Genomic DNA, 21,800 nt, shown 5'->3' with positions numbered 1-21,800 from the left:
CCGAAGCGGCATGCTCTCGCGATCGAACAAGTTTTCTTTCCATAGCAATGTACAGTTTCTCGCCCCGACCTTCCAGTGAGTTTGAATTAGGTGAGAGGTCGAATTAAAGGGAGTCGAATGTATTATTTACCGCAAGAAATTACCAACTATAGCACAGTCCATAACACTTCTAAGTAATGCGGTCTGTGCGAAAGACGATCTTGCACGTTGGAAACCAACATTCTCAAATCTAATTCTATTTACGAAAGCCCTACACAAACACAAAAACACCAACCAACTTTCTCCTTGATCTGATTCATCTCAAAATGCAGAATGCAGCTTGCTTCTTGCGGGTACAGAATCTTGCTAATGGGTTATTGCATGTTTCTGTCTCTGCGTATTGGATGCGTATGATTACGTTAATGGAATGTATATTATACAGCAGTCTCAGCAAAGCAGGAGCTGACCAAGTGCCCTCAAGTCGGAAGGCATTACTTCACAGAAAAAATTGTTGCAGCCATTTGCGACTGTATACCAACCTCGCCCCAAATGGGCACAATGCTTTCACAGCTGTGTTAAAAACACACAACTGCTTTCAGAACTATTCATTCAAAGAGCCACTTTATGACTGCAAGGCAAAATGGCTAATGACGAGCTCTGTGTGAGGCAATGTTCTTGCCAAGGTTAATGCGCCCGCGGTCACACCTGTCTATCCACTTTGGACAGAAGTGACAGAACACAACCACCACTGCTAAGCCACAGATCTCCGATAAAACTCATTCTACATGGCATCGTCTGTAGAGTCCCCAGTGATCATTATCAGTACATACACATGACACACTGTGTCAAAGCACTCAACACAGCAGCAAACGTCACTCACATGACAGTGACAGGCTCCACAATAAACACCAACACAGTATACACATACTCGTATACTGTGCTGGTATGCGAGCTACCTGCAAGATGCTTTACATAACATGACAGATTTAAATAACAGATCCCACAGTTCATGGGATCTGCATAATTTTTCCGCTATGCTCACTGGTGTCGGCAACTAAAAGCCTTCCCGAAAAGCTGTCACTGTGAAAACCCCTAAACGAATAATTTAATAGTCACTGCCAAGGTGCCAAGGTGTCAAGGTGTCAAAGTGTATCTGACAGACCAAGCTTAAAGCAGTTTCATTCTTTACAAAAATGTGAAAACATGGTTGCATTGTACAAATACGTTGTAGGTGCAGTACCACAACCAAGGCACAGTTTTGTGGAATGACAAATTGTTAATTAATATTAGTAGGTTAATTAGTACACTATCTTTGCAACTGATAATTTACAGCTGGTTTTGTCTTTCCACATTTCCTTTATTAGAGAGGAATGCTTTTCTAATATGGCACAATACAACAATAAGCACGACCAACATAGACTACAGAAATGACACGCTTGAAGTCTTGTCTTAGGCAACATTGTTCTATAAGTTATTTAGAAAACAAGTGTGAGAAGTTCTTACATTATGGCATATAATAATAAGATGCTAGTAACTATGTTATGGTATCACACCCCTGTAAATGAGAATGATGGCTGACAGCACGAAAAAAATTTGGCGGCAATTTGCAGTAAATTCGAGAGAAATGCGTTAGCATTAAGTCGCACCTTAGATGTCCCAAATCTATGATTCAAACCACGTTCACAACATTGCAAAATATTGTTCAGGAGCCCACTCGACACATGTCCTGCCTCTTCGAGGAGTGAAGTGCAACTAACAGTGGTCAGGAGCTGACTACCGTCACTTGCAGTACACACACATACACCTCTACCAAATGACTGGCTTTTTATATTTTGCAAACCTACACATTTTCCCACCTGACTCTCCTAATGCTAACACATAAAAAAAGTTTTGAGAAAGCAGGCAATGGGACAACAAGTCTCTTACAACGTTGTTTCTATCTAAATATGCAACACTTTAAATAGCCGAAGCTCCTATACAAAGGATCAGTGGTGCTAAATATTTTTCATAGTAAAAAAATCTGTACAAGTGTGCATCAGTTGTCAAAGCGCCTGTCTTAGTGCCAGTTTCTAAATGAGGCAAGTCATTCCTTCTACATTTACATACAACAAACATCAGGTCCTAGCCATCAAGTAGTCGACAAAATATAATGCAAGGACGCACTATCACTACCGACAACAACACTATCTTAAAAGTGAAGATGTTCGCAATAGCGACAAGTTTGTAATGGTCCAATTAGGCAAGACACCTGCAGTATAGTTGCGATGAAACTTGGCTAAAATAAAGCACACGAAGACACGAGGGATATCTGGTGAGGACTGTCCATTGTCCAGGTTTTTCATGACAATAAAATTTACTTGAATGTCACAGTATTTCTGATCTGCAATTGAAGACAAAATAATAACTATTATAGCAAAACATAGTGTGATATACACAACCAGAAATCAGCATTGCACATTGCTGTAATAGAGTGCAGAAGATAAATTTACGCTCTTCTACCATCATGGCAATTTGCATCAATATCAGGGGTGATAAGGGCAGCTAATAAATGCTTCATGCAAGGACCAGCTGCTGGTAGCCAGTGATTAGACTTTCAATGGCACCACATGTTGTAATGAGTTTCCATGATAAAACTGTGCCAGACGTGATTGTGAAAATAAAGAGCAACTTCTTTGCATTGCAAAGTCATTTGATCTGACAGTATTCAAACAATCCCAGTTTCCTGCTGAAGCATGTCTGCAAGTAATTATGCATTTCAGAGTAATTATTTTTTAAATTTGATTAAATTGGGCACATGGTGTGTTAAAAATAACCGATATAACCACACAAAAATACCCAAATGTAATAGTAATCACTGTCATGTTCATCAGGGTACTTAAGTCCTATGCAGAATGAAGGCCTATCCCAGTGAACTTTAGCTACCCACATTCTGTGCCAGCACACTCTACCATAAGCCTGGAAACTTCGTTACTCTATCTTATTTTCTGCTGTGCTCATTTCCTCTTCCCTTCTCTTTGTCTCACTCTGCTATACTCACGGACAACTTTCTGTGGCAATGAAGAAAAAGCGTTTGAGGCAAAGTGCACGCAAATAAGAGCGCTCCTGAAAATAGCCTCACATTCTCAACAATGTTAGTTCAAGCTGGGTATGAGAAAACATTAGCCTCTTATTTACAACAGCAAAATAAGACAGAATACACAACTGAGTGTAAAATACGGCTTATTTTTTCTTCTGCATTTGGGCAAATGCAAAACCATTGGTGCAAGCGGCGGCTCAGCATCCATTCCGAGAAGCCGAAAGCACCATCAGACACTGCCAGAATAGTACTTGGTGCAGTAACACACGTGCAGAAGCTCCGCCCCTCTAGCTTTCCCTTTATTGCCACTGAAAGTTGTCCGCAAGTATAGCTATCTGTTGTTCCCATCACGACTTTCCCAACTGCACTCCTTGCTCTAAGTCTCATCAGGACATCAGCTACCCGATTTTGCTAAATTATGTCATATTCTTTTTGTCCCTAGGAGTCATGGCAATTATTTTCTATTATGACTCATTGCATAGTTCTTGTCTTTCCATTTCTTTTTCATCCCCCAGGATTCAGACCCACAAGTTAGTGCTGTAAGATCAAATGGTTTTAATGTACTTTTCTGTATTAATCAAGTGATTTACAATTAGTAGTTCTACAGTGCACCCAAGGTAGCTGACCTTCATTGCTGCTGCAAGATGCAAATTCAACTAACAAAAAGACAACATTTTTTATTGCTTTTTACGTTTCTTTCATTTTTAAATGAACATACACATGCATGCACTTTGAAATTTGTAATGTCCGTGCTCTGCAAAACAACTAACACACAGTGTAAAAGTAAAAACAAGTGCACTAACATCATTATGCAGGCACAATGTTCAAATCATTGTTGAATCAGAAGCCCATATAACAGATAGAAATAGAAACAAGAAAAGGCAGGGACCCATTTAACGAAATGCTCAGAAAAGTGCAAGGCCCATGGTGCATGATCCTTACTCACCTTATTCTTTAATGGGGAGCAAATTAGCTAGTGAAGAAAACACTGTCACACACAAAGTGCACGTTGACGCAACTTCACAACTTTTTTTTTTTATTGATAACAATGTCCACTTTTTTGTATTCAAAACGACTTTCTGTTGAAACACTGGCTCTTGAGACAAGCCTTGTTCAATCACTGCTGACAAGTTCAAGTTTCTACCTTCCTGTGTACCTCTGTCTTGTTTAGCTTTACATTTACTTGCACAAGCTCTTGTATGCATCAGTTACTTGATGCTATTGATGCCTAACTGAGTTGCAAATTTTTCATGTACGGATGGCAGTTACATACAAGAATATAGGTGCTGCTTTAAAAATGCCCCTGCAGAGACGGGGCACATGGCATAACCAAATCTGCACTGCCTTTCTTTATGAAAGTAGGAGCAGGCTGCACTTCGAGATACTGCCAGTGAAGTTAAAGGGGCCGTGCAACAACTTATGAACATGAAAAATAAACCAGTTTAGTCGCTAAACAACACTGTCATGAACATTTGAGCCCAACATTTCTGTACTTTCAGCAGGCAGTTTTGTCCTAAAGGCCATCAGCTTTTTTTTTTTTAACTTCCGAATAGCTTACCTGCCCCAGCAGCTTAGCGCCTAAGGCATTATAAGCATGTGGTCACGAATTCAATCCCAGGCCACGGCAGCTGCAGTTTGATGGGGCCGAAATGTGAAAATGGCTGTGTGCATTAAAGTGCAAGTTAAAGAACCCCAGGTGTTGAAAACTAATCCAGAGTCCTCCACAAATCAAACTATGGTTTTAATAGCTAAAACCCAAGCATGTCTAAAGCAAAGCTTTCTTTGTGAACCCTCCCAGACTTTCCTGACTGTGGCTGCTGGCTGCGTACTGCTACTGTCTTGCTGAATAGCTCAAATCTTGGGTCACTAGGTGGTCTATGGTCGAATGGGTAGAGCGTCGGGCGTACGTGCTCAGGGAATCGGGCGCAAAACCAACCACCGGACCAACTTGGGTCACTGGGTGCGTAAAAGAATTGTATGCCCGATGCAGGGATCAAACCTCAACCCCAGCACAGCAGCCCGATGCCCATTAGGCCACTATCGCACATATCGAAACGTGTACTTATTTATCCTTTCCTCAAGAACTGCATTTCACCACTAACTTAAGTTTATTGCTCAGTGTGAGATGCGCCTGCATGATTTAGGACTTACTTGATGGTTATCACTGATGATGATGATGATGATGATGATGATGATAATAATAATAATAATAATAATAATAATAATAATAATAATAATAATAATATGCACTTTTTATTGATGCAAAGGCCAGATGTGGCCAAAGAGTGCCATGACATATGGTGACGGTTTCTCAACGTATTATAGGTAGAGTGGACTATGAGCTATGAATGGCATATGTAACATGGCTGTAAAAAGGCCTAAATGCAAGTTGGTCTAAATTTAGTTATATATGAGCATTAAAATAACACCAATGACTAGTGATATGAGTTAAGACTATAAAAGTATTTTTATAAATCGATGATATAATAAACCTATACGAGAGCACTAGTGACTCAAGAGAGTCCTTGAAGTCAAGGGTTGAGAGGCATGTGCTGTGGTTATCACTGATTCTATCTGTTGTGTCTATTGTCATTGAACTCCATGTAATCTGAATGTATGCGTGACACGAATTATGCAGTATTTTCTAGAAGGCACGTGGGCACCAGCGATTACGCTGGAACTTTTGATTAATCATGTACGAGCGCCGATGCGCTTGACCCGCAGATCAGATTTTCGTCTATCACTGACTGTGCTTGCCATTATCGTTATGCTTTGAGTGTAATCTGTTTTCTAGGGGCACAGGTTCGCCCAATACAGAGCTAGTTTTGCGATTCACAGTTTTTGCTTTACGCCCCACATAAGGAAGCAGATTTTTTTCTCCTCAAACATTTCCGGGTGGGCGTGACAGAAAAGACGGGTTCCTTTTCCATGGAGATGGCGATGTTCTCATTGGGTAGTTGCACTCGGTCTTCCAGTAATAGTTCAGCCCTCTCTATTCAAACAATGTTTGCAAAGGTCTTTAGAAAGTTGCTTCTAACCAGGTCCCACATTGTTAGAGTAGTCTCCTGGTTCTCAAATCAAGTCTTCGCGGCATCCTCCAAGGAGAAGTACACATGTTGAAGCTTGTCCTCAGAGATCCAGTTGTTGAAGTTTGAAAATCGTTCGAAATGTCTCGAGCCAGCTTTCTGCGTCGTTGGATGAAGCTCCATGGAAGATAGGTGTTTCCCTGGGTTTTTGCAGTATGATGGGTGCAGGTGATGCTCGGTCTGTCATGGTGGTACCTGACTTGGCTGCACTCTTCCTGGTCATCTCGAGTAGAATCCAGTATTCAGGGGCAAATTTTGTGGCCTGTGGCTAGCTCGATGGTCTGGCACAACGTTGGCGTACTCTTCACATTTTGGACCACGCTTGCAGTTGGATGGGGGCATCTGGCACATGGATACAAGGCACCTCCACCACATTTCATGTTGAAGTGACATTGAAAAACACAGTAGCAAAAACTCTGAATCACGAAACTAACTCTTTATTGGATGAACCTGTGAACAGAAAACAGGTGATACTGAAGGCACAAGAAAAACACAGTAGCAAAAACTCTGAATCACGAAACTAACTCTTTATTGGATGAACCTGTGAACAGAAAACAGGTGATACTGAAGGCACAACAATAGTGGTGAGCTTAGTCGGCGATTGTCGGAAATCTGATCTGCAGGTCAAATGCATCGTTTTTTTAAAAAGGTTCCAGCGTAATCGCTGGTGCCCATGTTTTTCTAGAAAATACTATGCATCGGATATACAATCAGATTACACAAGGTTTGGTGATAACAAACACAACAGATGGAATCAACGATAACCTTCGAGTAAGTTCCGAATCATGCAGGCGTGTTTTGCGCTGAGCAATACTTTAATATGTTAGCAGTGAAAGGCAGTCCCCGAGAAAAGGATAAATAAGTACACATGCCAATATACTTGTATTGCGCCAATGTGAACTAGCTCTTTGAGATGATTGCTGCATGTTGATGTTGATGACTCCCACATAGGGGCATTGGCCAAGAAGTTGGCGGTACATTTTAAATAAATAAGAAATAACAAAATGGAAGTCAATATAATATTTGACAAATTACGTAGCCTGCGTGTATGAGCACATGCCTATGCTGCAATTTCTTTTACGCCAAAGATGCAAGAATGAAATGGGCAAATTTATAGCATTTCATTAACTGCTTTGTGAAAGCTTACTTCATACAGATTCCAAAGTATGCGTTGGATCTGCATAACTTTTGTTCCCCTAAAATCCTGGCTGGCCGCTTTTGGGGTATTTATTTCTAAGCAATTTTAGATGTAACGACCATTAGTCAAACTTTAGATGTCTAGACTAAGCACTCCCTCCAGCAAAAGTTAAAGTGGAAAAACCTCCCAAATCGTCGAGCTTTAAAGTAGAATAATACCATTGTGGCCGATACCCCGACCTCTGAGAATGGGGTGGGGTGTATGGTGAAGAGTCACAACACTTTTATAACTCACAACAATACAAAAGCTTGACACAATGTCAGGTGCAGTATAGCAGGTATTGTTTTACATGGCACAGTGGCATTGCTTCAAGTGCTCACTACCCTGCTCAGTACACTGCACACAGTATCCTGCAGTGAAAGAAGGCAGGTGACTTGAGCATGGAAATTGTGCTCAGACAATGCTCATCCATTTTCAACAAGTGACCATTCTCACCCATTAGAAACAAGTAAATTTCCAATCCAAATTAATTAACTAGTTTGCAAAATCATGTTTGGAGCATTGCATTGTTATCGCAAAGTAAACAGGCTTAAAGAAAGCTCGGCAGATATGCACCTTACCTACAATAGACTGAAGTGCCACTTTGTGTGGCATGGCAACAATGTCATCCACCTCTTTGAGATAGTGCATGTTTCCATAACCCAGCTGCTGCGAAACCTCCTGGACGAATCGGTTGACAGCCTGGGAATAAGAGACGTTGAACACAAGGTGAAGTGTTCAAAAAGCTAGACTCAAAGAAGAGAAGCAAAAAGTAAGGAGGAAGTGTACAGACAAGTGGGCTGTTTACCTAACTGCATATGCACTTCGCCCCACTCACTCTTCTCTGTGCTTTGTGGACCAAGATGTCATGCATACAGGAGGTATCCATCATAATACAAGCAAGCCTCAGTAATGCCCAACTTTGTGTGGGGGCTGCACCCAGCCGAGATTCTAGAAAAAAGTGCGGCCCTTGCACGAGTATATACGGTATATGCTACTGAAGCAATTTTGGCAAAGCTGTAGGGATGGTAATTGTCTAATTTTTCTATGAGCCACCTTTAAAGAGCACTAATATAGACAATGCGTGCACCTGGTGGTCATCGGATATGACTTAAGTCCCAGCCTGACGCTTCAGAGATTTTTCAGCACACCATCGAACCTCGGAAGTCGTACCGATGAGCCACGTGTTCTGGGTCATGTATCATTTCAAAAGAGTAGTAATGGCAGCATTTTTTTCAGTTTTGGTATCAAAAACAGCCATTCTTGCGAGCTTTCCATAACACCTCCACCTGTATTTCAAGCTTAAGATATTGCATGCAGGCTCCTATATATTTACACTGTCTGAAACTAGGCTCTTTATACAGTCAAAAATTATGTTGAAACTGGCCTTTAATTGCGGATAGGCTGCAAAACCAAGCCACATCAATGCAGCAGTTTGCTTATACTCATATGGTGGCACTTTTCAAAGTTTTCCGAACAAACCGGGCAAGCAACGATTCCAAGTGTGACCATAAAAATGCTCGACTGGTATAGCACAAACAAAGTAGTGGTAAGCAGAAGATATTTTTTGAATTTGTTAGAATAAAAATGCAGGTCATTATATAAAATGTATATTTCTCCACGTTATTAGGCAGCACTGCCTGCCCTGTGTTTTCCACACCATTGGTTGGCATAATCACTCATGGGTACATTGACTCATACCCACTCCACAATCATTTCACATGCATGAGATAGAGCACAGTGAGTGGTAAAGGTCGAGAGTGCACATGAGTATGAACAGGAGTGAGTGCCCATTAACGCGAGTAGGAATGGAAGTGGGCGATGAGAAGTTTGGACCAACGTGACAGAAGTACGAATGCGAGTGACTGTCGGAGAGTGGAACTGGAAGCAAGTATTTACGTATGTCAGGGAGTGCCGGTGAGTCGGAGTTGACGTGAGTACAACCATAAGTGGCCGCCGGCAAGTGTGAATGGAAGCATATAATGCAAGTGAGCTTTGGTGAGTTTGAGTAGAAACATGAGTGCTGATAGCTGTGAATGGCCATGGGTGTGAGTGAGTAAATAGCCTAAATATATAGCAATGAGTGAGTACGAGTTAGTACTCACTTATTTTGCGGACCTATGTTTCTTGCACAGTATTCAGACAAAATTTATGTTAGCAAGCTTTGCTCACAGGACATTATTACAGCGTGCATCATTCTGAAGAATGTGTGCTTAGACTACTCAAGTTGGCAACATGCACCTATAGCAATCCAGTTTTCAGTTTAGTGCTGTCAAAATTAAATTACTATAAGATAGAGAGCAAAGCACCAAAAAGAATATTGTGGTTGACTTTAACCTTAGCCCATGTTCATATAATGTATCATATATGCTAGGTTGAGTTGGATACCTAAAGATTCTGATTAATGCATGAGAAACTTAACACGTAGCCTATAGCAGCACTTATAATGTGCTGGAGCAGTTTCTCACTTGTGGATAGTTCAGCAAGCCCCAATTAGAATTTTCAGTTTTAACTCAACATTTCAAGTGTACTCTCCATGGCCAGAAATAAGTATGAACAAGTCGTATCAATATGTCTTGGTGTGGAACTGTGTGTGCACACTGCAGTGGCTTTGCAACACCTGTGCTTGGACTTTTACACATTTACACAAGGAAATGAAAAACTTCATTAGTGAAAATAAAGGCAACAAGTGGAAGGTTTTTTTGACCTGGGGTGTGAAGTGTGTTCACAGGAACACCAATTAAAATATAAAGCAACAAAGCACAACAAGAATCCTAACTGGCCGAAAATCACGTGCCGGCGCAGTTCAGCGTACTTGGAATGAAGGGAGAAGATTTAAACAAATAAATCACGCGAAAGGCCGTCTTTGCAAGAGGTCTTGCAGGGATGTGCACCCATGAGCAAACGTATTCGGACCGCAGGGTCGCCTAAAGAAATCCGGAATTTCTTGGCAATTAACGTGAATAAACTGAGCTTGACCAGTTGGAAAGTTCGAAATGACAAGTTAGATCTGCGGCCCTCAATTTCAAGTAAATTCACAGGCAGAGGAGAAAACCAGTTTAATCGCGAATACGCTGGTCCGTTGCTCACGGGCGTACGCCCAGAGCGCGTCACGCAAAAGAAAGATGACGAGAAAAGTAGGCTGCTACTTATTTTCATGACCTCACCTCTCTCTTCACGAGCCCAGCCAAGTCGTCTAGCTTCTGGGTTGCGATAAGCGAAAGGACAGTAGAGATCGCCTGCAGCAAATGGAGGCGGCACTGGTGACAGTGGGCCACGAAGGGTACAGGGTACATATATTCCAACTTGAGGCGTTGAAGTAACACTCGCAAAGCATATACTACGGACAATACTCGCAGATCTCGCGTCAGTTGTGTAGCTAACACATATACAGAAATCGTTTTTGAAGCAATGTTTCAACACAAGTCATCGTACAAACCTGTTTTGCTCCTTCGAGAAACTCAGACCTATTAAAATCCGGGTCCCACTGGTTCTTGAGGTACATAAAATCGAAGAATAGGCTGAGCCAGCGTAACGGATTTTGCAGAATTAATGATCGGTACTTGCCGTCAGGATGCGCGTCGCGTCTGCTACGGGAAGTGTGTATATGGGCAGCACATAACACACGCGGTGTGGATATGGTACATACTGTTTTAGGCAAGGCACTTTGTACTAATCGCAATGACACTGGTAGTTGAAAGGTGCGCCAATACATACTGACACGATTCGCAACGTATTACGCTAAAGAAACAGCATACGACGTACAGCAACAAGCAAGACGCACAACGCGCTGAATTCACCAACGTTGCGTTCGTTGAAACGCTGAATACGCTGTGTTCGGCGAGCACGGCAACACGGCAGATAAATGTGCTACCAATAGAACAGCTACCTTTATTGCAAGACAGCTTCTGTTCATTTTGTGATAAATATTTGGCGCAATGTAGGCTTCATTTCGAGATTCGAAACGCATCGACCCTTTCAACAGACTCCCCAGGTGCGCCGTGTAGCGAACCCAAATCTCAAAGGCCATGCTTTTTCACCCTACAATGACCCAAAGAAATAGCAGGCGCTAAATGCTTTTCTTGAAGTCCTTGCTTGGCTGCGCAAAATTGAAGGTAATCTCAGAGGCAATAGTTTAAAGCTTCTGACTGCAGCAGCGGCGTGCGTGAATAGCTTCACGTCGTTTACTACACATTTGGCGTGTTAGAAGTGGTGTTGAAATGGTCATAACGCCACCAGATGCTTCCGGCGCCTTAGCCGGGCAAAGCATGGCCTTCGAGATGGTCTTTCTCTCTCTCTCTTTATAGCCGCTCGCCGACTAGCTCACCGACCAGCTCACCTTTGTATTCTACTTCGGGATTAAATTTCGTTACTCTGGCTACACTGTTAAAACGGTTGCACCCTTTGGGGTGTATATTTGTTTCACAACGATAATCGTCATCTGCCTTGCTTGCGTTTCCTTTCTTGAAAACTCGGTGCTCGCTACTTTCCTGTCCAGAATGCTGCGTCACACTGATAAAGCGCTTGCCGTTCGTGACTGGGAAGTACCGGGCTCGCAGCGTAAAATAAAGGAAACGCGGGCAAGACAGATGACGATTATTGTTGTGGGGTAAGATAAGCCCCAAAAGGTGTAAATTTTTCTAAGAGTGTACACTCTAAGAAAGGTTTACACCTTTTGGAGTGCCCCTCCTGCCACACAACGATAATCGTCATCTGCCTTGATGCGTTTCCTTTCTTGAAAACGCCGCGCCCGCTACTTGCCTGTCGGGAATGCTATCATACTGAAAACGCGCATGCCGTTCGTTACTGGATACCAGGCTCGCAGCGTTAAAGAAAGGAAACGCATCAAGGCAGATGACGATTATCGTTTTGTGGCAGAAGGGGGCACTCCAAAGAGTGTAAACTTTTCTTAGAGTGTATAGCACGGGGGTGCGACAGACGTACGCGCAAGCGTGCTCTGCCTTCCCGAGGCGCTGGCCATATGCGCTGGCCCTCGGGGATAGCCAAAGACGTGAACATGTTTTTGGTAAGCGTTAGTGGAGGACGTCGAAATGCTGGAGGCGAGAGAGTTATAGAACATAAATAAATAAAGTTGTGCATACGCCCCAAAGCTATTCACTCTTAAAACGGTTGCACCCTTTGGGGTGTATATTTGTCCCACACTCTACACTCTTAGAAAAATTTACACCCTTTGGGGCTTATCTTGTCCCACAACAATAATCGTCATCCGTCTTGCCCGCGTTTCCTTTCTCTAACGCGGCGAGCCCGGTACTTCCCAGTCACGAACGGCATGCGCGTTATCAGTGTGACGCAGCATTCTCAACAGGAGAGTAGCGAGCGCCGAGTTTTCAGGAGAGGAAACGCAAGCAAGGCAGATGACGATTATTGTTGTGGGACAAATTTACACCCCAAAGGGTGCAACAGTTTTAAGAGTGTAAGAAAAGCTTGCACCCTTTGGAGTGTATCTCCGTCACACAACGATAATAGAGAGTTTTAGTTTAGAGGGCGACGGTACTGCGCATGCGCAGTACTGTCGCCCCTAGTCCTTGCGTACGCAAGCCGCTTGCGTCCCCTAAACTAAAACTCTCTAATTGTCATCTGCCTTGATGCGTTTTCTTTCCTGAAAACTCGGCGCTCGCTACTTTCCTGTCGAGAATGTTGCGTCACAGTGATACCGCGCATGCCGTTAGTGATTGGGAAGTACCGGACTCGCAGCTTTAAAGATGGGAAACGCGGGCAAGACAGATGACGATTATTGTTGTGGGACAAGATAAGCCCCAAAGGGTGTAAAATTTTCCAAGGGTGTTGCGCGACAGCGCGATAGCACTGGCAGCACGTCTTCAACGTAGCTAAGTTCCGCCTTCGTTTGGTCGCGTCCGTGGCCTATCTTCACAACCTCCGGAATAGCCCTGAACATTTGATGAAATTTTACGTAATATTTATTGTACCGTCGTAAATGGCATATCTAGAACTCAGATGTTTGTGAGAACTATGTTCCCACCAAAGGCTTTTTTGATGTTTCACATCAAAGGTATTTACTTTCTTATGTAACGAGTAGGGCGTGTTGCTATTAAATGAAGCCTGTGCATGTTGCTGAACGGTAAACTGACAACACGGCGAAATGAAACGCAGGCAGAGTTGGTTCGCAAGCACAAATGCAAAGTGTTGGACCACCTACCTCAAACATTTTCATTACAGGGGAAGAAATGGAGAGAGAAGACAACCAGAAGGCGAACGAAGTTCAGTGCATGTCCACTCATAATTGAGGGATGTAAAGAACTTACAGTAATGGAATTTGCAATCTGAACGGGCAGTTGATTACGTTCAGCGACTGTTACATATATAGGGGACAACTATTATTAAAACGTTCCTTGCGTCTAAAGAAATCTCAGATCGTATAATAAGGTTTTGTGCGTGTGTGTTTGTCCATAACTAACCTTACACGTACAGGCCATCTGCGCGAGCCTAAGCAACGCTTTCAGCCTGTTCTTTATCAGCGTGGTTAGACATGACAAACTGGATCAAGTATCTATGTAACGCGTGATGGAGGGTCACACCGATTGAAAATAAACACAATGTTTGTTTCTCAACATATTCTAAAGCGATAATAATTCTTGTGTCTACAAATCCAATACCAAGTCAAAATTTATAGTGCTCGTTTTACAAGATCCTCTCATAGATTGGCTGGCTTGTGTTCGTTCCAGAACGAAATAAGAATCATCGATGCGGACGGAGTTAGCTGGGCGTGCATGCATGTTTGGTAAGCTTTAGCGAATTCTGTTAACATGCAGCAAGGTTTATGTTGACCAGATGGTTCTATGAATTGTCTACTTAGCACGGGGAACATGAGTTCATGAAGAAAAAGCGCGGCACACGTTTTTTTTTTAAATTTCAGAAACGCAATTACCTTACAGAGCAGAATTGACGTCTTTGATGAGAATTTTAACACGGCACTTCGTGGCAATTCCAGCGTGTCAGCATGAATAAGCAGGGCGATTTAATTGTGGGCCAGTGGTAAAGTATACATTTAAAGATTTTAAATGAGAGTTGGTCGGAGGCACAGTTGCAAAACATTTCAGCTTTAAAACAAAGCCTAGTTACTATCACGCTGTAAAATCTGCGCCTGTGAGGCTGTGTATACGCATCCCCAATTTCAAAATGCTTGACAGTATGTACTCCTAACCGAGTGAATCTTTGGAAGCCTCATACGGGAACGATCAAAACTAAATTCTCAAAACTGTTCTGTAAAGTCATTTTAATGAAAGTTTACGAAACAGTTAGGCGGGGCGCAGAGGTTGAGCGCATCAGAACATAGCGCTCAGCGGTGCCAACATTGACAGCCTCGCTGACTCGATCCACACGACTGTGTTATATTTTTCAGACACAAGGGGTCATTCCCGGCAATGAAAGAACAGTTCGGTGACGAATGTGAGTCCCTGCAACGAATATGTATACAATAATAATAATAATAAAATCTAAATGGCACTTGAGGGCGTGCTGAACCTCTCGGGGTCACGTTCTGCCTATAAGTTCAAGGATTCTCATGCTGGGTGTTTATCCCATCATGGAAATTTTAGGTATTTTAGATTCCCGTAAATTCCAGTATTCATAGAATTTCCTTAACCGATGCGAATAATGGGCAGTACTTGTACTTGCCTAAACTTCGTCCTTCTGGCTTCTAACGACCTTGTGGATTCTTATACTAAGCTTCCAGAAGATAATTTTTGTCACAAATTTATTTTTGACAGTTATTAATTTTACGTAGCCTTTAATGTGCACCATTTGGTAGGAGTAGTGATACCAGCTTGTCGGTCATTCATTTTGGGAAGATCGAGTTGTAGCGCAAAAAAGAAAAAAAAAGAAAAAAAAAGTGCAGGGAGCAAGAAGGCGCACTCGTGTGCGCCCACTTGTATCCACCAGAACTGCGTGTGCCACGGTATGTGAATTACATGTGCCTACTCTTGTGCATGTGCCTTTCTTGCACTACATCTCGCCATTTGATAGATTTCACAAATGTCAAACAAAGACAGTTATGAAAATTTTCACGCACGACGATTGTCGGATAATTACCAAACGCCATCTCGATTTCGCGACACAAATGCCCAGTAGTGCGCTTTATGCGCTAGGTTTAAACAGTTCCTAAAAGACTGACCTGCCCTAAAGAAATGTATAAGGCTAGCACGTAACATAACAAAATCACAACAAATAATAAAATAAGTCGGAATGTGCTTTCTGAACACCAAATCGTAGAAAATATTCAATTGTTTGAACTGTGCTTTAACATGTGTAAAATCGGTGTACTACTAATGATCCACACAATGGTCAAACGACTTCGGCACCAAGTTTTCAGCTAGTAATATTAGCACGAAACCTACGAAAATCTGTGCTTCCACTATGAAACAGATCGTCCGCTTCAGGCCTACTATATATGCCGCATTCCTCTTCCGCTGGGCGCGCACGCTACAAGTTAACTTATTCTGCGCCGGGAGGCAGGCAGCTCCGATCAAGATCGTTCACGGATGAAGTAATTGGCGTGGCGGTGGCGCGGCCAACGGCCCGAGCCGTCTCTGGTCGGTGTTTCGGGGTTGCCACCCACGAAGAAATAAAATGCTTCCACTTGAGGTGCACGAACATGAACCGCCAGGGCACTTCAGCTCATGGGAGATATTGAGGCGCACAGTGTCGCTGTGGCACGCTCGTCGGATGCTTCAGATGGCAAGGCCCTCGAAGCGGCCCCTCGAGTGACTGTCAGTGCTGTTACTCCCTCAACAATGACGCATAGACGGGCCGAGGGGGAGTGGTCGAGAACTATTTCCTTCTATTAAGACTCCGCTCATTTCTCTGTTCTGTACTTGCGCTTCCTTATGAGCAAATTTGTTCGCAGTCAGCGGTTCATGCTGCGTTATTCTATTTATGTTGCTTTGTTCTTGTTTTGGTTTCACCACATCAGTAAATATTTGAACACCTCTGTTGGTTCAAAAAGGGCGTTATACTTGCTGAAATCCTCCAGAACGCAACTTCAACACCTATTAAGCTTATAACGCCCCATAATAAGGGTGTGGGCGATAACACCGCCAAGAAAAAAAAAAAACCAGCAAGTGGTAAATGTTAGTTTTTTTTTTATTTTCACATAAACGCCCACTGCTGCCCCTTTGAGCATTCTACAGTCTTAAAGTGGTTTGCGCCCTTTGGGGTGCTTATCTTGTCCCACAACGATAATCGTCATCTAGCTTGCCCGCATTTCCTTTCGTTAACGCTGCGAGCCCGGTACTTCCCAGTTACGAACGGCATGCGCGTTATCAGCATGACATAGCGGCGTTCCCGAGAGGGAAGGAGCGGGCGCGGCGTTGCAAGAAAGGAAACGCAAGCAAGGCAGGTGACGGTTATTGTTGTGTGGCAGATATACACTCCAAAGGGTGTAAACGTTTTTTAGAGTGTAGTTACGAATGGCTTGCGCGTTATCAGCTTGACACAGTATTCTAGACAGGAAAGTAGCCAGCGCCGAGTTTTCAAGAGACGAAACGCAATCAAGGCAGATGACTATTATTTTTGTGGAGACAAGATAAGCCTCAAAGGGTGTAAACTTTTTTTAGAGAGTGTGTATAGGCAGGGTATTTATGTGCAATTTATAAGAACGGCGTTGTATATACCCATATGCGTGTTCTTTCTTTCTTTTGGTTTATTCAAGGCAAAGTCGGCACAAATTAACTTGGGAGACAGGGCTAAAGACTGAGGAAATGCCTGACTTGGCCGTGCTACGCTGGTAGCAAACCAACAGTGGGATGTACAGTATCAGAAAAAAAAAGTGCTTGTGTACCTCATACAGGCTAGAAAAAGAAATCAAGACATAAAAGCGAGTTGATTGCCCATACATATAATCGGTGTCCGCCTGGGAGAAGTGGCAGTACTAAACAAAATATTGAAAGGTACTGCTAGCACTATTACAGAGCAGTACAACTACAACATAGGGAATCGTCATTCTATTGCTGACTGTGTCTTCCTAGATTTCGCAAAAGCTTTTGAAGAAGTTTGACACAGCTCATTTCTCTTTAAATTAAGCAAACATTTATGGGAAATTTCTCTCGTGAATCGAACATTTTCTAACCGGACGCTGGTGGTGGTGGTGGTGGTGGTGGTGGTGAGTTGTAGCAACAGGCGGGTTTAGCCTGGCGAACAAGGCCGGTGAAGGGCTTCACCATGTCTCCATCAAACCAGTCTCTCTTAAGAACTCGATGAGGAGACGTGAAGTTTCTTTTCGGGCTATAACTGATCCCGCGGGAAATATAAGGTGTTGCAGGCGCGCATGCGGAAGGTTCTTGCTTTGCAGATTCTTCAGGAGAGTGTCTCTTTCATCTTGGAATTGCTGGCAGGACCACAAAAAGTGCTCAATGTCTCCTGTCTCGTTGCATGCCGAACAGTTCGGAGAATTGATTCGCCCCGTTTTAAATAACCAGGCCGGTGTATTAGCAGATCCTGTCCTTACTATCAGCAGAAAAATCATCATTCGTACTATTTCCTGGAGTGAACAGAAAATCTACACGTTTGAGGCTGAATTTGGACGGATACCAGATTCGACAAGTCACCAACGTCCGATTTCTGGGCGTTACCTTAGACCACAGGCTACTCTGGCGCCGCGGTGTTGACCACGTTGTGGCGTCATCGTCACCCAGGCTACATGTGCTCAAGCGAGTCGCTGGCATACGCTGGGGCAACCACCCGACGTCCATGCTACGGCTACATACAGCGTTGGTTACAAGTCGAATCCTGTATCAGCTACCTCTGATGTCACCCTCAGACAGCCAACACGAGCGCTTAGAAGCCATCCACAGAAAAGGTATCCGACTTTGCCTTGGAGTCCCTCAGCCAGCGTCAAACAAGAAAGTGCTCTACGAAGCTGAGTCACGCCCTTTACGACTTCGGGCTTCCCAGGCTCTGATGATCCAGCTCCTACGATTGAGTGAGTCTACGCCCGGTAGAGCGCTCTTACGACGTATAGGTAACAGGCCGCGCTCACATTTTTATGCAGCATTGAACACGCTTCGCGTATTAGGATTGCGCTGCTCGAGACCGAGGGAAAGGACAGAGCCACCCTGGACATTCGAGGACATCATATGCAACTTAAGTGTACCCCGATTGCAATCAAAGAGCTGTATTCCATCTGCAGAAGCCAAGTCATTAGTCCTCGAACACCTGAACACGAATTACCCGAGTCACCTACAAGTATACACAGATGGCTCTGTCAAGGCAGACGAAGACCGCTGTGCAGCTGCATTCTATATTCCCTCTCTAGGATATACGTGGTCTGGCCGTCTGGACTGTATAGCCTCATCAACAGTTGTGGAAGGCGCAGCAATAGCTTCTGCTCTGCGCAAATTGAAGACTTTGCCTCCGCAGAATGTGGTTGTCCTTACGGACTCAAAGGCCGCATTACAACAAATATACCGTGGTTTGCCATCCCTCAAGTTCCCACGCAAATCACTAGCCATCGTGAAAGGCTTCACAGTAAAGTTTCAATGGATTCCTTCCCACATTGGTATCTTAGGAAACGAAAAAGCTGATGCGCTTGCATACGCAGCGCTCTATCATCCTCCCAAAATCAAGGCCCCAAAGAGTAATCAAGTGCAAAAATCTGACATTCGAAATCACTTTGCGTCGCTTTGGGTCCCACCGCATATGCCCTGCGTAACCAAGCGATTGCACCGAGAGGAAGCCACACTTCTATATCGAATAACCGGACGCTCACAATTCGTGTCTGCTAACACTTAATTCCCCGTTGGGGCCAGTTCCTTCTGGCGTGCCCCAAGGGTCAGTGCTCGGCCCTCTCCTGTTTCTCATTTATATTAACGACTTGCCGCAATGCGTGACCTCAAACATTCCCTTATTCGCCGATGATTGCGTAGCCTTCCGTGAAATGATTGACCAAAATGATGTTGCGATCCTTCAAAACGATATCCACTGCATAGCTAACTGGTGTAAAGTCTGGCTGATGGAACTCAGCACAACGGAATGTAAGGTATTACGAATACCTCCCGTGCAACTTCTTGCCCCACTTCCTACTTGCTCGAGAATTCCGCTCTCGAATCCGTAACATCCTATTGCTACTTAGGCGTCCACATAACTTACTCTCTTACTTGGTCTCTTCATATCAGCAAAATAATTAGCAGTGCAAACTGCTCCTTAGGTTACCTCCAACGCAATTTTTCATCTATTCCTGTTCCTTTAAAGCTCCTCGTTGACAAATCTTTAGTCCGAAGTAAACTCGAATATGCCTCTTCCGTCTGGGATCCCAGCACTGCTATATTAACCTCTGCCCTCGAGCTTGTCCAAAATAACTCTGTCCGCTTTATTCTAAGAAACTACTGTGATACTGCCTATCACTTTAATGAAAGAGTCTCTACAGCTTGCGCCACTCGCCTGTCGCCGCAAGTTTTCTCGACTATGTTTCTTCCACAAGATATACTACAGTCCCGCTCTGCACAACGACCTTATTTTTCCTCCATCATACATTTCCCCTCGTTTCGATCATGCACAAAAGGCGGGAATAACGTTGGGCTTAACGCAAACGTGTTATCAATCATTTGTACCCCGCACTACACAGGATTGGAACCACCTTCCGGGATCTGTCACGTCCACTGCTCCCTATTCCTAGTTTCATAATGTTTTAAACACAAGTGTATTGCAATGTAACTAACCAAGTATGTAATTATATTTGTTATCGGTCAATTGCTTTAATTTTTGTTGCTTCCCGCTTTTATCTCATCTTTTTAGCTAACATTGCACTAACAGAACAAAACCTGTATCGTGCCTTTTTTCCCGTATGTTCCACTCCCCTCTGTAATGCATCTGGCCCTGAGGGTAATACTAATAAATAATAAATAAATGTTAGGGATTTTAAACATCGTGAGATTTTTCGTGTTCTTCAGCTGGCAATTCTTTTATTATTTGCTTTAGATGAAGTTCCACACTACAGTAGATGTAGTATGGTTGGGTTCTGATTTAGCACGTCTGGTATTTGTGAAGTTAACCTATATGTCTATTCGCGCTTTCCAGATACGCTAGCGCCGCCGCGCGGATTTTTTCGGAACCCGGGAGGCGGTGATGGATCTCCCGCCCACGCGGTTTCTGCAGCTGTGTTGGCGTTTTGGTACCATTTGATATGGGAAAAAAAAAAAACAGTTGACGAGCGAAGAGCAACCGCATGTGCAGTGTGCCACAATGCACAAATCATGCAATATTGGGAAAAGTATTGGGAAAAGCACCACCTTCCAAAAGAAAAAAAAAAAAGACAGGAAGTTGTAGGTGATCAAGCTCCGCATCGGGAAGCAAGTGAGCGAAAAAATAGTCATATGTAGCGAGAATTTCAACAAAAACTTCTTTTGGGGCCACCTTGGTGTGTGTACTTGACTGTTGCTCAATGATTTCATTTTATTTTTGTGGCGAGCTCTTACGAAAGCGGCTGAAGAGAAACGCTGTGCCTTCGCAAAAGATCCCGCTGCGGTCCCACGAAGCAAGACTGAGACCATGGTGTAACTGAGACCTAGCGTTGGCCGAAGAAGGCCCTCTACAGATTCCCAAAGTAAATTTAAGTACACAAGTGTCACCGTTTATTGAGTTTTCTGCCTGCACTCGCGCTGTTTCGGCAAATACTCTGCGACGGTGCCTGACGCTGCGTCGTGAGCATTGCAAACTAGAGAACCTATTCCGCAACTGTTCGTAGTCGTTTTGTGTGAGAACGAAACAGGCGGTCTATGGACAAGGCGTTCGGTGATTTTTTTTTCTTTTGCTGTATTCAAAGGTGTGTACTGATCGGGGGTCGAGCGCACGTGTTTCTGATTTTGTAGTTTTGTTTGGTCTTAAAGTATCTCTTCTATAACAATGTTGCAAGAAACAAGGGCCAGGACTACGTACCTGAAGCGATCATTGATGAAGAATGCGCATGCGAGCTTCCCTACAGCACGCGAAAACATTAATCGTGCTGTAAAACGGGGCGCGCTGGCACACGTCATAGTGTCACTCATATATTGTAAATCGGCACTACTGAAATGTTTACGTATTATCTGGCATCATTAACAAGCATTCCGTATATAAGCCGGTGCGTCGAGCCATTTATCTCATCGTGAATGCACCCAACGTTTACCTTATGCAGCGGCATAAAGCGCATACTGCGCTTTGTTTACATCTGAGCGCTACCGATTAACTGCTTGGTGTCAATTCTTGTACATCGCGTATAGGTTACGAAGCGTAAGGATACATAGTGACCTTTACGGCGCCGGTTACACTGCAGACTTGAACTGTTATAGTATGCGGCGGGCCTCTCACGGCGCTTGTCTGCAGGCAGAGTTACTCGACCTGAACAGCCGCGCTTGTCGTCTTTCGTATTTCACACCATATTATATGGCCAGCGTTAAACGTAGCCTCTCCCTCTACAACACATCCCTGCGTTTCCTTAGCAATGTTAGGGATCGCGCTTAGAGATACCAGA

General features: G+C 43.6%; 1 protein-coding gene across 5 annotated transcripts in view; it reads right to left on the bottom strand.

Annotated features, from left to right (window-relative positions):
* Window positions 1–1,113: 1,113 nt before the first annotated feature.
* LOC135911158 (m-AAA protease-interacting protein 1, mitochondrial-like) overlaps window positions 1,114–21,800 on the bottom strand; it is a 228,932-nt gene continuing 208,245 nt past the window's right edge. For 4 of the 5 annotated variants that reach the window (XM_065443332.2, XM_065443335.2, XM_065443336.2 and 1 more), the window contains 3 exons: window positions 10,486–10,557; window positions 7,900–8,020; window positions 1,114–2,359 (listed from right to left, as the gene is read on the bottom strand). In XM_065443332.2, coding sequence (XP_065299404.1) covers window positions 2,163–2,359; window positions 7,900–8,020; window positions 10,486–10,557 — 390 coding nt within the window. In that variant the 3' untranslated portion in view covers window positions 1,114–2,162. Of the gene's footprint in view, window positions 2,360–7,899; window positions 8,021–10,485; window positions 10,558–10,757; window positions 11,144–21,800 lie in introns of those variants that run through there. The other variant, XM_065443334.2, reaches the window with a different exon arrangement.

The sequence above is a fragment of the Dermacentor albipictus genome, chromosome 9 (genome assembly GCF_038994185.2).
Source record: "Dermacentor albipictus isolate Rhodes 1998 colony chromosome 9, USDA_Dalb.pri_finalv2, whole genome shotgun sequence".
NCBI classification, from domain to species: Eukaryota; Metazoa; Arthropoda; class Arachnida; order Ixodida; family Ixodidae; genus Dermacentor; species Dermacentor albipictus.
The sequence above is the reverse complement of the archived record's forward strand: the minus strand, read 5'-3'. Positions and strand labels throughout refer to the sequence as shown.